The sequence below is a fragment of the Diabrotica virgifera genome, chromosome 5 (genome assembly GCF_917563875.1).
Source record: "Diabrotica virgifera virgifera chromosome 5, PGI_DIABVI_V3a".
NCBI classification, from domain to species: Eukaryota; Metazoa; Arthropoda; class Insecta; order Coleoptera; family Chrysomelidae; genus Diabrotica; species Diabrotica virgifera.
The window spans coordinates 46,494,874-46,514,278 of record NC_065447.1 but is presented as its reverse complement, the minus strand read 5'-3'; the positions used below and the strand labels follow the sequence as shown (position 1 = coordinate 46,514,278).

The 19,405-nt window shown below is 30.9% G+C and overlaps 1 protein-coding gene across 1 annotated transcript in view; it reads right to left on the bottom strand.

The window, feature by feature from the left end:
* Positions 1–19,405, bottom strand: part of LOC114331180 (integrin alpha-PS5-like) — a 189,499-nt gene that overhangs the window by 32,784 nt on the left and 137,310 nt on the right. Inside the window, exon 15 of the mRNA XM_028280676.2 lies at positions 5,512–5,663. Coding sequence (XP_028136477.2) covers positions 5,512–5,663 — 152 coding nt within the window. The remainder of the gene's footprint in view (positions 1–5,511; positions 5,664–19,405) is intronic.

Below are 19,405 nucleotides of genomic sequence, written 5' to 3'. Positions count from 1 at the left end.
TAAAAAATACCCTGTTAAAAGAACAATTGCACCTCCCTGCCCGGAAAGAATGTATATGCATGTATAGTTGTATATTTTATACTTGTTAACAGTATGTACAGATTCAGATGAAATCTTCTGAATTTCATATGCACCCCCTGAAAATAATACTGGGGCGCCCATGCAAGTATCTTCCAGAGGTAAAATCGCCCTCAAATCGCCTGTTCTGTTTATTTTCTTTATATTTGAATATTTAAATTTACTGTAAAGTCACGTCAATGATATTTTTTGTAATAACAAGTTTTACCCTCTTTTTAATTTTGGGGGGGAATTTTGGGGAAAATAACCGCTACCCTCCAGCCAGACCGGCATTTTTGTATTAGGCTATCATGGAAGAGTCACCTGTAAAATTTTCAGGTTGCCTAAAATACCTACTCAAAAATGTCTCACAGCTCTTGGACCATAACAAGTTCAGCTCCCTGTATAAATTAAAATAAGCACAACAGTAATGGTTTATTGGTGCCATATTTTTTTATGGATTGTCAGAATTTTTAAAATTGGTTGATATTGCTAATTTTCATTACAGCGAATACAGGGTGAGCCAAAACGCAAATACATTCTTGTCTCAGAGATTTAAAATGGAACATCATGTATTTTATATCACTATCGAAAAGTGCCATTACCGTACTTTAATTTTTATAGAATATTCCCTATGTCCACATTTGTTAGTTTTTGAGATATTTTCATTTTTCGGAGCAAATTATTAATTAGGTGTCTAACCTAATAATAAAGATATGCCTACTAATTGAACTGTTTTAAGAAACGTATCTTCATCTCCAAATAGTACATTATCCAAGAAATCTCTCTATCAATTGATTTTATCTAAGGCCCATTCACAAAATAATATTATCTTTTAAAAATCTTCCTGATTTACTTGGTATAATTGAATGCGGTAAGGGTGCATTCTGCTTTTTGCAAGAATTATTTGCACAGAGAAGTTAATTAGTTCGTTTGCTTTGGAAATATTTCGTAAACTTATATGTTGATTTTCAGTAACTTCCAGCAACACAGTTATTTCGTTTTCTCTGTTGCAGTACTTTTTGTTAGTCCGTGATTTTATTCATAACTGATCCAGTGTGGTTAAAAACAAATCATTAATTTTTCAAAGCTTGCTGTTGTGGGTTGTCGTCTTTCAGGGAACCGTTCATGATAAATTCTTACTGATAATAATGCATTTTTATTGCACCCCCTTAATTCCAGATTATATCTACCATTTCATATCCAGTAAAATTCATCTTAACTATTTTTTTTTGAAAAATGGCTTTGGCAGAGCGAATTAGCCAGACTTGTTTGTGATTGATTGCAGATTCAGTCATAAATTTCTTATAAACATAAGTACATTCTACAATATTATTTGTATAGATACATTGGTACATTGTGTAGCTTTTTTTTATTTTGTTTTTTTTTTAATTATTTTACTGTTTTTTTAATATATATTTTAATTTGTGCGAAACACTTTTTTACTTCTTTTTTTTTTCTAGTCTTTTTTTATTTTTGTTTCTATTTTGTTTTTCTTTTTTTTTTATTTATTATTTTTTTTGTTATTATTTTATTGTGTTTTTTTTTAAATATTATTTTTTTTTAATTTTTTCAAACCACATTAACAAATTACGCATATTATATTACGTTTACAACTTGTATTTACATAATTTAACATGTTTATAAATGAGATGAAGAATTTCCATATCATTTGTAAATATTAAAGTATTAAGGTTTATTGGGAAAACACATTTTAAATCTTTTACTTCCTTATAAAGGTCGTTTATGTTATTTATGTTTAAATGACATTCTAATATGACATGTGTTAGATCTCTGATTTTGCCACAAGCACAATTGGGAGTCTCTGACAAGCCGATTCTATGCATGTAATATGGCGTAAGATCATGATTGGCTCTCAGCCGATTAATGGTCTTTATAAAATGTCTGTTATAATCTTAACTATTTATTAACACAATTAACAAACAATTATGGTGCACCGCCAGTATTAGACAATTCAGTCATCATGGCTTACTTACAATTTGGAAAAATTTAGACACCTTTTTAATAATTTGCTCTGAAAAATGAAAATATCTCGAAAACTAACAAATTTAAACATAGGGAGTATTATACAAAAAAAGTAAAGTAACGGTACTTTTTGATAGTGACATAAAATACAGGGTGTTTAATTTAAAAGTTCTGAGAATGTACTTGCGTTTTGACTCACCCTGTCTTAGATATAAGGAAAATTAGCAATATCCATCATTCTTCAAAATTTTGACAATCAACAAAAAAAAATGGCACCAATAAACCATTTCTGTTGTGCTTATTTTTATTTATATAGGGAGTTAAACTTGTTACGATTTTCATAGGAAATTGGTTATAACTTTGTAAATACCCTGTCTAACATAACAAACCTTTATATTTTTCAGATGGGGAAGAGGATTTAGAATATAGAATAAAATACAATGTGTTCCATTTAAAAAAACAAAATTTGGTATGCCACTATGTTATCGAACACACTGTAACATCATCATTCTCTTTGCCTTATCCCTATGCGGGGTCGGCTTCCCTAATTGCATTTCTCCACACAATTCTATCTTGGGTCATATCAATGTTAATCCCCTTTACCAACATATACTGCCTTATCGTCTAACTCCAGGTCTTGTTTGGTCTTCCTCTCCTACTCCTTCCAGGAATCTGCACTTCAGCTATTCTTCGTAGTGGGTGATTAACGTCTCGACGTTGAACATGACCAAACCATCTTAACCTATTCTCTCTCATTTTGGCATCAATTGGTGCAACACCTTGACTTCTCCTAATATACTCATTTCTAATTTTATCTTTCTTTGTCATTCCACTCATCCATCTAAACATTCTCATTTCCGCCACACGCATTCGTTATTTCTCTTTCTTTTTCACTGCCCAAAATTCAGTTCCGTACATCATAGCTGCTCTTATGGCTCTTTTACAGAATTTTCCCTTCAGCTTCATTGAAATTTTTTTGTCACACAACACACCACTCGCTTCTTTCCACTTCTACTGCATGCATCTCCATCTATTTCTCCATTAATCTGTAATACCGATCCCAGGTAATTAAAACTATTGCTTTTTACAATTAGTTCACCATCCAAAAATACCATTTTATTTGTAGTAACTCCATCTTTAAATGAACATTCCAAATACTCTGTTTTTGTCCTACTAAGTTTTAAACCTTTTTCCTGCAGAGCGTGCCTCCACTGTTCCAGTTTTTGTTCTAAGTCTCTTTCACTATTTCCTACTAACACATCATCAGCATACATTAAGCACCATGGAATGTTACTCTGTAGTTTCGCTGTTATCTGGTCCAAAATTAATGAGAATAAATACGGACTAAGCATAGAGCCTTGGTGCAATCCTACTTTCACATGAAATTTATCAGTCTCTCCCACACATGTCCCCTAACACTAGTCGTTACTCCCTCATACATATCCCTCACAATCTTTACATATTCACCAGGGACTCCTTTCTTATTGAGTGCCCACCACAGAATCCCTCGAGGAACTCTATCATATGCTTTCTTAAGACCAATGAATACCATACGAGCGTTTGTTCCTTTACTGCTGCATTTTTCCATCAACTGCCTTATAATGAAAATTGCATCTGTTGTTGATCTGCCCTGCATAAAGACAAATTGATTCTCGGATAGTTCGGTCTCTTCACGTATCCGTCTATCAATTACTCTTTCCCATATTTTTATTGTGTGGCTAAGCAGTTTTATAGCCCTGTAGTTTGTACATTGTTGTATATCTCCCTTGCTTTTGTAAACAGGTACCAGTATACTGCTTCTCCATTCGTCTGGCATTTGTCCAACTTCCATAATTCTATTAAATAGGCCTGCTAGCCACCTTGTTCCTGTCTCTCCCAATGCTCTCCATACTTTGGAGAGCATTGGGAGAGACCATACTCACTTCCTCGTTTGTTATTTTGGTAACCATCGCTGCTACTCTCTTCGTTGACTCTACAGGCTCTCTGTCAAATTATTCATTTAATAAGCTGTCAAAGTACTTTCTCTATCTCTTTTTGACGTCCTTTTCGTGAACTAGTATTTTATTATTTTCATCTCGGATACATCTAATCTGATTAAAATCTTTTGCTTTCTTTGCTCTCTGTTTTACTATTTTATATATCTTCGTTTCGCCTTCCCTGCTATCAAGTTGATCGTATATGTTTGAATACGCTTCTGCTTTGGCTTTTGCTACTGCTACTTTCGCTTCCTTTTTCGCCACGATATAGTTTTGAAGATCTGTGTCGGATCTGGTTTCTTGTCACTTTTTATATAATTTTCCTTTCTCCCTTATTTTTCCGTGTACTTCGTTTGACCACCACCGAGTCTCTTTATCCTCAAACCTTTTTCCTGACGTTTTCCCAAGTATTTCGAACACCCTGTAACATTCTAACTAATTATGTAATGTGAAGCTCAAAGTGGGCTACAATTTTTGTTGTTAAGTTTTATTGCTATATAGGATCTACTAAGCTTTATCACACTAATCAACCACCCTGTATAATGGTATAACCACGTTGTGATTTTTATCATTGTATGAATCAACAATCTTAATAAATTTCTACTGCTCAGCCCACACTGGTGGTGTACCGTCCTTACTCTGAGTCCAACCGATTTTATCAAAAAATAAATATTTATTAATTGCACAGTAACATGAACCATGTTCTATTTCTAAAAGGGGTAGTTCCCTGGGTTGGCTGTATACCTTATAGTTAAACAAACTGGAACATGAAGTAAAACCACTTCTATGTAAAAGTTATATTTACTAAAATTTTTAAAAATCCCAATGGATTGAATAAAATGTGTTCATCAGAACGTTTTTGAACCTATCGGTCCATCATCAGTGAATTTGAATACTTGCAAAATAGGCCCAGAACCAAACAATGGTTGTGATTATAAATTAATCTACATAGTGTTAAAATAATATTGTAAAAGCTAAACGCCGATGTTCATGGATATAACCTCTGGGAAAATGGTGATATTCTACCCGAAGACCCAATCAACCATCTTAGGTCAACGATGACTACCAAGTAACTACTCACTTGGTAATCATCGTTGACCTAATATCACCATGTTCCCAGAGGTTATATCCATGAACATCGGCGTTTAGCCTTTAGAATATTATTTTAACACTATGTAGATTGATTTATAATCACAACCATTGTTTGGTTCTGGGGCTATTTGGCAAGTATTCAAATTCACTGATGATGGACCGATAGGTTCGAAAACGTTCTGATGGACACATTTTATTCAATCCATTGAGATTTTTAAAAATTTTAGTAAATATACCTTTCACATAGCAGTGGTTTTACTTCATGTTCCAGTTTGTTTATGTTCTATTTCCTTTTAACTATTATATATTTTTTTTCCTCTTTGCCGAACAAAAAATTGGTAAACTGGTGAAGCGCGCCACAACACGTTCCGTTGGTTCGGACCTTAAAAATGTGTCTTACCCTTCAATAAATGGAGAGCTTATAATATCAATCATTATAGCTGCGGTATCTGTTGCAGTGTCCTGTCCATGAAGACAGGATAACTCAAATTTGATGTCCAAGGTCCTTTTATTCAGATTTGGACTAGGGAGCATATCAAAATTAACGTTGATCTAAAAAAATAAAACTTTTCATTTTTCCATTTCATTTAAATATATTAAATATTATAATTTATTAAATTAAATATTATATTATATTATATTATATTATATTATATTATAGTATATTATATTATATTACATTATATTATATTATATTATATTATATTATATTATATTATATTATATTATATTATATTATATTATATTATATTATATTATATTATATTATATTATATTATATTATATTATATTATATTATATTATATTATATTATATTATATTATATATTATATAAATATTGTATTAAGTAAATATTATTTTATATATTAAATTTTAATCTATCATCTTCCATCCCTGAGTGTAGCAACATGCCCCACCCAGTTCCATTTCAGCGTTGAAATTAGTAATACTGGCTTCCGTAATACCAGTTTTGTCTTAACTATTCGATTTTGAACTATTTTTTAATTTATTAATTTCCACAGATAAGATTTTCTTAAGCTAGCAGGCGTTTATTTTGAACCAAAATCATTCTTGTCATATGGAAATTAATTAATTGATTGGTTGACTTACCTGTTAAGGAGGGACAATCATAATTGTCCTATCTTACATTTCGAACATTTGTACTTATGGTAGTGGTCTTTTCGGGCCGCTGATCACAGTTTAAAGAAGCAGAAGAAGAAAAAGAAGATTATTAAGCTTCTTGACAAGTGACGTCCGCGCATCACTGTTTTTTTTTATCGCACAAGACATGGGTGGGTTCAAAAGAATCAATGGGGGGGAGCGTACAAATGTTCGAAATGTAAGATAGGACAATTATGATTGTCCCTCCTTAACAGGTAAGTCAACCAATCAATTAATTGTCCTTCACATAACATTTCGAACATTTGTACTTATGGTAGGCTGTTGAAAGATTAAACAATATTGTGCGATAAATAAACAAAAGTACATTGCAATCCAAAAATGAATAGTACTTAGCAATTTTTTTTTTTTTTTAGAAACTTTACAAAAAATATATACATATGTATACCTAACTAATATATTAGAGCAATTATTAATTAAGATTCATGTTTATATTTTAATTATATGAGATGTGTACTTTCAACCAGGTACAAATAAACATAATAAGAAAATTAATGTTCTTAAAATATTAGTAACCTACACATGTAATATAATTACAATTACATATAATTACATGGACTCACCAGACAATACGGTTTTGCAAAGAGTCTGTAATCTTTTGCTAGAGGTTTATTATAAAAAATATTGAATACTTGAGAATTTTCTGTCCATCTCGCCGTCTCTCTAATATCTTCTATAATCCAGTTCTAACTCCCGCTGAGGTAGATGCATGTCTGACACTATACACTTTAAAAATATTAGTGTCTATATTTTTAATTTAAAAAAATGTTATATCTATCTACTCAACGCCTGGGTAGATGTTGCTTTATACGTCTCTTTTTTTTTTGTTTTTAGTTATAAACAAATTGTCTTCCGATTGAGGACGAATGTTTTAGAAATCTCTAAACACTCTCAACTGTGTTTTTTGTTTTAAATAGGTTGATATTTGTTTATTTATTATTATTATTATTATTTTTTGGGGAAGTCTTTATCCTATGTTATATCAAAATGTCAATTTTATCTTGATCCATGAAAATATTCTGAATTTTTATTAGGTACAGGGTTTGCAACCTCTGAACTGAAGTGAGTGCAATCAACATTACAAGTTTGTAAGTAAGATCTTTCAGGGAAAGGCTTGTGAGACGAAATAATGTTTCTAAATAAAGTAATACTGGTAGAGGGTCCCAAGTTAATTAATATTTGGGCAATTAAGGTTTGAGGTTATATATACATTTGTAAAAAAATTTAAAAATGTTTTTATAATATTCTAGGATATCTTCTATCAACGCCAATGCAGCACTGTGAATGTTAATACGAGCTATAATTATAATCCGGTTCTACGATAGATTTAATAAAATTAAAATTTGATAATTCATAAGCAAAATGGTTATTATTTTATACTAAACCGTCACCATCTCTTGAAAACTGTATCATACAGATTTAGTGATTTGTTGTAATAGATGGGATGGAATCCTCAGGAATGCCTTTTCTTAAAAAGCTTGCCTGACAAGAATATGGAAACCCAAAGGATGTCCTTGATAAAAAACCCCAAAAAAAAATTCTAGATTAAATTTTTATCAGGTCCATAATTATCTTTTTGGTTGTGTAAGGTATGGTGGTCAAAGGTTGTGTACCAAGGCTGAAAAACATAAAATTTAAATCCATGCCAATCTAGAGTTAAGGCATTGGCTTTCTCTGATCCGGGGTCAGGGTTCAAAATTACATACCTTGCACATTTTTTTTAGGATATGTGGCAAACATATCGATTTCTGGAATAAGAAGCTGCTCAAAAATTATAGTAACACAATTATCACTTAAAGAATACCTACTCTGTTTCTATTTTTAAAGATCTTGATTCCGAGTCAGGCAAAAGCATTTTTTTTACTGTTACAGACGCAAAAATAATTTTTAAATTCCTATTTTCACAGAATTATTAAACTTATCTGCAAATGTTGAGTACTGTACACTACCCATCTTGTTAATGCAAGACACAGCTGTTGCGTTATTTATTCCTAGCAAAATGTTACAATTCCTATATTCGTTGAAAAAGGATTTCAAGCCACTATATGCTGCTAGTAACTGAAGTACATTTATATGTAGTTGTTGTTCATGACTCCAAAAACCATGAGTTTTGTTATCAATGCAGCATACCCGCCATGCTAAAAGATATATGCATCGCAAAATATTTCAAGTACATAATTGGATTATTTTATATTTTGCTCACTAATTGGTATGTTATTTAACCACCAATTGTAATCATTTTTAAGTATTTAGGTATGATCATTTTAGTGTTATAACTATTAGTTTAAGAAAGAGGCTACTTTTCTTTTGTATTTATTTATATATTGTTTTTTTTTTTTAGTATAATTTTCCATATTTAACTTCCATAAATGGACGAACTGTTACAAACTGACCGATTAAGGCTGCAAATGATCTTATTTTACATGTACTTTTATTTTTGATGTTCTGAATACTATTAGATTTTTTTTTTGTCAGCAGGTGCAAAATATATCAGGTTTGAATCAAACGTAAAACCAAGAAAAGTTATATTTTGTGGGGGTGAAAGTATACTTTTCCTTTTTTTTTTATTTATAGTAAATCCCAAGCAGAAAAAACATAGAAAATGTTTAAACAATATTTTCTTTACATTTTAAATATGATTTTTAAATTGGTAAATGGTCCTCTAAAAAATTGACAAAAGTAAAGCCTCCTGTTATTAGATTATTTAGGGCTGGTTTTAAAGTTTTTGTAAATATAAAAGCCGAGATATTATTCAAACCAAATGGTAAACAGTTTAATTAATATAAAAAAGTTCTGTACTTAAATTTTAAATATTTTTTAGAATTTTAATGAACAGGAATAGCAAAATAGACAACTTTTAAATCTATTTTTGCCATAACCCTTGAAAATGAGCTTGAGGACTGACCTACTATAGTCTTCCAGCTTAAAATATGTGGCTTCTATAAAGCAATTTAATTATTTTAAATTCAAAACAAAATTCTCTGATTTCCGTCTTTTTAGGCACAAAAAACTACGAAAAATAAATTGTCCTTTTGTATGTGAAGAAGGAGAAATAGTAATTTTTAATTACTTTTCAAGTAATTTTTTTTTGTCATACGACCAGTTTGGGTCTATGAGAACTTTTGGTGCTCTCTCTTCAGAGGGCGTTGTTTTAAATAAAATATTAAAACCTTAGACCAAACTTAAAAATTTCTTATCTGAAGTAATCCCTTTCCATATTTTAATACAGTTAGCCATATTACCCTATTAATTTTTATTGACATTTAGTATGACATCCTGGTTGTTCTTATTTGCTTTTGGTACTGCTGTCTGTTCGATTGTTTGGATCTCGATGCTAGTAGAGGGTGATTTGAGTACTGACTTTGTCCAATTCTTGGTCTGCTCAAGGTTGGATTGAAGTTTAAACGCTGCTGATTAAAGTTGCTAGATTCTGAAAGAACTCTTGATGGATGCTGAGTGGAAACAGCAGCTTGGCTTTGTGGTATAGTCTTTGGATAAACAGTGGTCTTTTGTGGCTTCGTAATGACTTCGAGATGACTTAATAAAGCTGATTTTGTATCTTTGTTTAATATTTTTGACAAAACCAAACAAAAAATTATTGTAAGTACACTTACTAACTTTGTAATATTAAGGTAGACTATAAAAATCAATGCAGAATGTGCAAAAAGTAGTTAAATATATTTTATTCTACTCTAAACTTCTGGGCTACTATAAGTAACTCTGCGAAATAGAAGTAGCTCAAAATAAAGATTTTCTGGGCTACTAAAAAAAAGTACCCTCTTCTAGTTTTATTGTTTGAGGACAAACCAAACAAACATTTAATGTAAGCAGTAAACTTACTACCCTCGTAATATGAAATCTAGGCAAAATGTGCACAAAGTAGTTGAATAAATACATTTTATTGTATTCTAAACTTCTGGGCTACATTAAAGTACCTCGGAGAAATAGAAGCAGATAAAATAATCATAAAGATTGTCTGGGCTGCTAGAAAGTACCCTCTGCTGTAATTTTATTGTTTGAAGACAAACCAAACAAAAAGCTTGGTGTAATTAAACTTGCTTGTAATCTTAAATCAAAGTAGAATTTACAAAAGTAGTGAAATAAATATAATTCTATTGTATTCCAAACTGCTGGGCTACTGTAAAAATACCTCTGAGAAATAGAAGCAGATAAAATGATCATAAAGATTGTCTAGGCTACTAAAAAATACCTCTGCTCTAGTTTTATTGTTTGAACACAAAACCAAACAAATAATTTAGTGCAAGTAAAGTTGCTTGTAACGTGAAATCGAAGTAAAATTTACAAAAGCAGTTAAACTAATATATTTTGTTCTATTCTAAACTTCTGGACTACTGTAGAGTCCCTCTGAAAAATAGAGGCAGGTCAAATAATCATAAAGATTTTTTGGGCTGCTTAAAAGCACCCCTGCTCTAATTTTATTGGTAAGCCCTTTATTTTGTTCTATTTTAAACCTTTGGGCTATAATTTTATTTTTAAACCCCCAATAATGTAGTCTGTATTACTTTGGGCTACCTTAAGGTATCCTTCTTGACACAAACAATATAAATTTTTGCATAATATCATGTCTGTCGGACATTTTGCTACAAAATAAACATTAATAGGAAAATCAGTGCAGTGTGGCAACATAGCGCCTGTTACATCTCTGTGTGTTTTGACAAATACTATTGACGTTTTGAGTATTTCGAATAGGGAAGAAGGCGAGATATAGTAACTATGACAACAGAGAAAATATATTGATAACAACAAAAAAGGACCCCAAGTTTGAATTTGGTTAAAATTGTCATTTCGTAAATATTAAATATTTATAGTTCGATCTATTCACACATAATTTAATTTATCTAACATAAAATGATTCAAAAATATCTTATAAATAACTTGGTCTTTTGGGATAAAACCCAAAAATATCATATAAATACCTTAACTCTACCAGTTTCTGTTGCAAATTTTCATATTTCCGCCTCTTTCGGGATACACAATTATTCTCTGATGACTTTTGTGGTATTTTAAACACTGTCTAATAATTTTTATAAAACTATTTGGAAAGCACTTGTGATCAGTACACGCACAGAAAAAAACAGTGATGCGCGGACGTCACTTGTCAAGAAGCTTAATAATCTTCTTTTTCTTCTTCTGCTTCTTTAAACTGTGATCAGCGGCCCGAAAAGACCACTACCATAAGTACAAATGTTCGAAATGTTATGTGAAGGACAATAAGTTAAAAAATACAGATATCATTCTGAATAACCAATTTGATACAAACAATTCTCCCCTTTTTAACCTATTCAGATAAAGAATAATGTTGGATTTTTGCAACACCAAGGAAATAATTTTACACTGGTTTTACACTTCTGAAGCTAGGAATAACTAAAGACACTTTTCACAACTAATATTTTATTACAATAACACAAACTTTTGGTATTAAAGTAATTTTTGTGTGGGATCGGACACACGCCCTACTTTCCCGTTTTTTATTATCTTATTATTCTATATAACAACACCTTGGCAACGAACTTTTTTTTTGAATATTGCGCCTTTGTGTACACTTTGAATTATAGAACATAAAAACATAGAAACATCTTTGTGAAGTGTACACAAGGCGCAAACCACTAAATAAAATATTGAAACAAAATATAGTTTTACTAAATATTAATGTTGGAAATTTATTTCTCCAACATGCTGGGGGGCCTTGGTTTTGATACCAAAACAATATATTCCACCCCTTTTTTTTACACATTTTTTAAAGAATTTATTGCTTATATAAGTATAAAACTTTTACAAAGTTTTAAATTTAAATAGAAATAGTTATAAAGTTAAATTTTATTTATTATTATAAATTGAAAAAAAAAAAAAAAAAATAATTTAAATTTGTTCATCGTTAATTGGAAGAACAGCAATTTTTGTGACAGAACGTAAGTATGTTCCCTTTTTAGTTTTTACTTCCACCACTCTTACCTTTCCGTCTTTACCAGGAATAACTTTATTAATCCTTGCTATAGGCCACCCAAAAGAAGAAACATTGTCCTCCTTTACAAGCACAAGCATGCCTTCTTGTAAATTTGGCAACGATTTTCTCCATTTAGGTCTGTTTTGAAGTTGTGTTAGATAATCTTGGTACCACCTTTGCCAAAAATGCTGCTGCATTTGAACACACAACCTCCAAAATTTTAATCTATTTTCAGGAATCTCAGTTAAATTAGTTTCAGGGAAAGTTGTTAAAGGAGCACCTATTAGAAAATGACCTGGGGTCAAATATTCTAAGTCAGAGGAATCATTATTAATTGCCATAAGAGGCCTTGAATTTAATATTCCTTCAACTTGAGTAATCAAAGTATTAAACTCCTCATATGTTAAAATATTATTTCCCATCACCCTTTTTATATGATATTTAGCACTCTTCACCCCGGCCTCCCATAGACCCCCAAATACTGGAGAATAACTTGGGATGAAGCAAAATTCAATTTTATCATCAAGGCAAAAGTTGTTTAACTTAATGTTGTCGTTTAGAAGTTTTTGAAGTTGATTATTTGCTCCCTTGAATGTGGCACCATTGTCACAAAAGATCTTGGATGGTTTACCCCTTCTAGAAATGAATCTTTTTAATGAAGCTAAAAAAGTATCTGTTGTTAGATCAGAGAGTAACTCCATATGAATTGCCTTCACAGAAAAGCAAACAAACAATGCTATATATGCCTTTGTCGTTATAGACTTTCTAATCCGTGACTGTTTAATTTGGAAGGGACCACAGAAGTCTATACCAACATTCTGAAAGACCCTCGATGAACGTACCCTTTGTTCAGGAAGAGATCCCCTTAACTGTTCACTGCACTTGGCCTTACATTTAAAACAGGTTACGCATTTGTGCAAAATCCTTTTAATTTCTTTAGTGGCACTAATAATCCAAAAATTTTGATTTAATGAACTTAAAACTTGTTTCGGACCTGCATGTAAAAGTCTTAAGTGCTCTCTGTGAATCAAAAGATCAGTGATATGATTGTTTTTGGGAACGATCAAAGGATGTTTTTTATTAAAAGAAATATCTGAGTTCTCCAGTCTACCACCAACTCTTAACAGTCCCTGAGAGTCCAAGAAAGGATATAAAGAATTTAAATTAGACTTAATTGCTGTGTTGTTGGTTAGACATTTTATTTCCTCAGAAAAATGAAAACTTTGTTCATACTTAATAATGGTTTTAAGGCTATTTTCTAGTTCTACAACTGTTAAACTTCCAGTAATCTTTTTATTTTTATTTTTTATATTATTTACAAATCGTAGGCAATAAGCCACTATTTTTTGAAGTTTTGTTAAGCTAGAGAATTTTATGAAGAAAGATTCTGGTTTGACCTTAGCTAAAGTGACAACTTTATATTCAGGCAAATGGTCTGGAGTAGAAAATGGAATTTCAAAGTGCAAGAATTCAATATTTGAAAGAATTTCAGGACCATTAAAACAAAGATTGTTTGAATTAATTTCATGAGGTTCAAGTCCACGAGAAAGACAATCTGCTGGATTTTCCTTAGTGTTTATATACAACCATTTAAATTCGGATGTCATTTCTTGAATTTTAATAATTCTATTGGCAACATAGGGATTCAATTTCAAAGGTTCGGATTTTATCCAAGCTAAGACAATGTTTGAATCTGAATATAAAAATACCTTACTGACTTTATCTTTTAACAGTTCAAAAACCTTGTGAGATAGTTTTGAAAGCAACAAAGCACTGTTCAGTTCAAGTCTTGGCATAGTTAGTTTTTTGTTTATAGGAACAATCCTAGATTTGGAACAAATCAAATTTACATGTACTTTATTTTCAAAAATAGTCCTCGCATAAATAACAGCTCCATATGCAATCAAGGAGGAGTCACAAAAGCCAACTATTTCAATATGAAGAGCACCAGTAAAGTTTAAATTTCTTTGGACAGTCACTGTGGGCATGCTCATTAAGCTTTCAACAAAATTTTTCCAAGTGTCAAGTAACTCACTGGAAATTATAGCATCCCATTTGACCTTACTTAACCAAAGTTTTTGCATAATTACCTTAGCAGCTACTAAAACTGGGCCCACTAATCCCAAAGGATCATAAAATTTGGAAACAAAACTGAGAATCTGTCTTTTAGTTACACATTCATTTATATCAACTTTTGGACAACTAAATTTAAAATTATCTGTTTTTGTATCATAAGTCAATCCCAGAGTCTTTACCGTTAAATCGTTTTTGCTGATGTTAATTTCATCAAAATTTTGTTTATTTTTAGGAATATCATTTAAAATTTGTAAATTATTTGAGCACCATTTGTGCAACTCGAAGGACCTTAATTTGAGCAGCGAGATAAGTTCATTTTTTAGTTTTATCGTTTCTTCGATTGTGTCACACCCACACAAAACATCATCAACGTAGGTGTTATTAAGAAGAGCTTTAGAAGCCAAAGGATAGCGTTTACCTTCAGTTCGGGCTAATTCTACCAAACATCTGGTAGCTAAAAAGGAAGAACTTCTTAAACCATATGTTACAGTTTGAAGTTGAATACATTGTAAACTGCCATTTTTCTCTCGCCACAAAATATTTTGTAACTGGCAATGGTCTGGATGTACCAAAACCATTCTATACATTTGTTTAATATCTGTCAAAAGGACGTAATTATATTTTCTAAAAAGAACAAGAATATCGAAGAGCTCATTTTGAACTACAGCACCATTATAGAGATAATCATTGATGCATTTTTTCTTTTTTGATTTCATGCTGCCATCAAAGACTACTCTTAATTTTGTTGTTTTTTTGTCTTCACGTATCACTGGATGGTGAGCCATGAAGTATAAAGAACCACTATTTAAGTCATATGTACTAAGACTTACTATTTTTGCATGCTTTAGAGCTAAATATTCATCAATAAAACTTTTGTATTGAGAGTACAGCTCAGGATTGACTTTAAATCTTTTTTCTAGATTTTCAAAGCGTTTTAATGCTACAGAAAATGAATCTCCTAAATCCAAATCAGGTAGATTTTGTTTTAATGGTAATTTAACTTGGTATTTATTATTTATTACTTGCAAAGAATTTTCAAAATTAATCTCACAAGCTTCCTGCTCTGTCGAATATTCCGGAAAAATTTCTGGAACCTTCTCGGTTTCCCAAAATTGAGAAACAATATTTTCTAAATTATTTTTCATGCTTAAATGAAAAGCAGAAAAATTACAAATTTGTAGTGATGGAGCAGAACCACTAACTATGAACCCAAATAGAGTATTTTGTAATATAATCTGGTCTACTTGTATTTTATCGGAGAGCAAAATATGAAATGAAATATTTGCCCCAAACAATATATCAATTGTGCCAGATTTATTGAAGTCATCATCAGACAATTTAATATTTTTAGGAATATTTAAATTTGAAACATTGAAATTTGTTTGTGGTATATCACTAGTAATTTTATCAACCACAGAACATTTTATATTTGTGCTATAATCAAACACACATGACTCAATTTTTAAATTTACAGCCTTTTGCACATTGGTAATATTCTCAGAAATACCTAAGATATTGACATTATTATTAAATGTTTTTAAGTTTAATTTACTTACCAATCTACTTGTTACTAATGATATTTGAGATCCTGTATCCAGGAGACCTCTGGCAGTGATATAATCACCCCTTTTTGTTCTAATTTTTACCTTCACTGTTGGTAACAAAACATTATTAATGTTTTCATTTATTGAACCAAATGTAGTCACCCTATCGTCTGCATTACCACTGTTACCCTGTCCAGTGCTGTCTAATGGAGTTTGTCTGTCCACATGCAGAAGAGAATTATGTTCTTTTCGACAAACTGAACACCTGAAACTCATTTTACACCTACCAGGATGATTATTCAAACAAATTCGACAAGCCTTATGACTGTCTATAAAAGACACTCTATCATTTACTGAAACAGATTTGAAACTGGAACAATTATAAATTTTATGGCCTGAGGATGAACAAAAGCTACACCTGGTTTCTAATTTGACTTTACTTGTAGCCAAGTGAGTTTTTTGATACCTTTCTTTGTTAGTGCTACATTTTTTATCTGGAGTGGTTACAGTTTCTAAAGCTGTAGCCCTATTTTCAATATAAGATAAGAAATCTTTTAAATTTGGCAATTTTGAGTTGTCCCTATCAATTTGAAATGATCTATTAGTATAGTGATCTAGTTTTTTAGTTAAAATGCAAATAAGGATCATATCCCAACTTTCTACGGGTTGCTTTAAGTTTTTTAGTGCACCTAACTGCTGTCTCACTTTACTAATGAACTCACGTAAGGCGGTGGAAGTTCCTTTTTGAATGGAGGGAATGTCAAGTAGTGAATAAATGTGAGAATTTATTAATATTGTTTCATTGTTATAACGGTTATCTAACATTCTCAATGCATCATTATAAGAGTCATTTGTTAGAGGTAGATCATTTATTAGGCTTCTTGCCTCTCCTTCCAAATGATTCTTTAAATGAAAAAGTTTTTCAACATTTTGCAGTGACTTATTTCTATCAAAAACAGCTAGAAATAAATCTATAAAAGGTCTATAACTTGTTAAATCTTTGCCGTCATAACAAGGAATTTCTATTCGTGGAATATTTGAAGAATAAAAAGAATTATTTACATCTTGTGGATTAGTACTTACGCTCTGTATTACTGTTTTTGAGAGTTGACTATTAATTTTAGCTAATGTGTCAAAGTATTCCTCTCTAATATTATCAATGGAATCTGCATACCCCTGTTCACAACATAAAATTTCACAATGAAGATCTTGAAGTTTATTAAAATTTTCTATTAGTAAGTCTTTCCTAGTTTGTAATTGATTAATTATTAATTCAGAAATTTCTTTGTCCAAATGTTTTTCAACAAACCTTGTAATAGTTTTAATAGACTGAATTTCTTGAGATTTTTTAGTTTTTAGCATTTCAATATCCTTTTTAGCGGGCATTCTTTTTTTTTATATGAATCTACCTAAAACTTAAAAGGTAAAAAAAAACTATTTTAAATATCAAAATAACAAAAATGTTGACGATTATTTACAAACCAAAACACAAACAGTCAATTTATTTAATTTTGTATTCACTGTCAATGTCAGTTTTCTGTCACTTCATATATGATCGATTTCATAAAACATCGATTATTTCTCTCGATCGCTTGATAACCATTCGACGTCGGTCGTTCGCCCTCTTTTACATAGATGGCGCTATTGTATGAGCTTGACGTTTTACAAAATTAATTTTTTAATGATTTTTCTTTTTTGTAATTTCTTTTCTAATACTTTCTTTTTTGTTCAATAATTTCTTCTTTTTTTTATTAGGTGTGTTTCTTACCTTCTGGAAATTGAGTAATTCCTAGCTTCTTTTTATATCCGGCTCGAAGGACCAAACTTGATGTTGGATTTTTGCAACACCAAGGAAATAATTTTACACTGGTTTTACACTTCTGAAGCTAGGAATAACTAAAGACACTTTTCACAACTAATATTTTATTACAATAACACAAACTTTTGGTATTAAAGTAATTTTTGTGTGGGATCGGACACACGCCCTACTTTCCCGTTTTTTATTATCTTATTATTCTATATAACAACACCTTGGCAACGAACTTTTTTTTTGAATATTGCGCCTTTGTGTACACTTTGAATTATAGAACATAAAAACATAGAAACATCTTTGTGAAGTGTACACAAGGCGCAAACCACTAAATAAAATATTGAAACAAAATATAGTTTTACTAAATATTAATGTTGGGAATTTATTTCTCCAACAAATAATATAAGTGTTGATGTACCGGTTGTCCCAATAAGAATGCCTCTCGGCCATATCTAAGGAACCGTTACCGTACAGCTTTGAGAAAAAAATATTTATAACAAAAGTCACCTCGGGAAAAGCCTGGAAATTATTTTTATAATTGTAGGTCCATCGCTAGAGGGCGTAATTGAAAATCAAAAATTAAAAAATCAAAATTTTACAAAATTTACCTAATAAAAGGGCACTACAAATCCAATCATCGGATTCTTCATAAAATTCTGTGCATATTTGATTTCACAAGTTTAAGTCTACCTTTGCAAATAAGAGGTGGGGATGAGTGGGAACCTTCTTATGAAAAAATGGCTGTAAGTCCGGTTCTGCTAAATCGAATTTTGCATACTTGGTCTTGTTAAAAACAGCTCTTTTCCATCAATGTAAGTGTTTTATTTTCGAAATATCCCAATAAGTAATATGCAAGCAAGGAGGCGTTATTTAATTACTTTCAGAAATCTACGACCGATCAGACCAAATGAGCAACATAATACCGAAAACCGCATGTCGATACCTTTTTTCTATCTCGAGATATCTTAAGAAATGTGTAAATTTTAAACATAACTGTTACTGTCACCGGTAAACGAGGTTAAGGAAATGTAGTGTGCTATGGAAAAAACAAATAAACATTTTCCAGATGTAAACGTATATAATTAAATAATATAAAAATAAGACAAACAACACTATAAAATATAACAAAGAAATAAAAGCAACTACTTACTTAGTCTTAGTGACTGCCTAAATGTTCAAATTGTTGCCCATCATTGCAAGCATTTACTCTTTCAAGAGTAGATTGAATAGCAACAGATTTAACTGTTTTGGACTCTTATTTATGGGGACGGATTAAAGACCTTGTTTTTGCCTCTAGGCCCACTACTCGAGAAAACATGATCTAGAATATAGAGCATACGAAACGCCATTCAAAGCATTACGAAAGCAGAAATTGAGACTGCTGTTGAATTTACTCTTGAAAGAGTAAATGCTTGCATCGAAAATAATGGGAAACAATTTGAACATTTAGGTCGTTACTAATTAAGTAGTTGCTTTTATTTCTTTGTTATATTTTATAGTGTTGTTTGTCTTATTGTTGTTTTAATTAATTATGTACGTTTATATCTGGAAAATGTTTCATTGTTTTTTCCATAGCACACTACTTTTCCTTAACTTCGTTTAGCGGTGACATTAACAGTTGTTTAAAATTTACACGTTTCTTAAGATATCTCGAGATAGAAAAAAGGTATCGACATGCGATTTTCGGTATTATGTTGCTAATTTGGTCTAATTTTGTAAT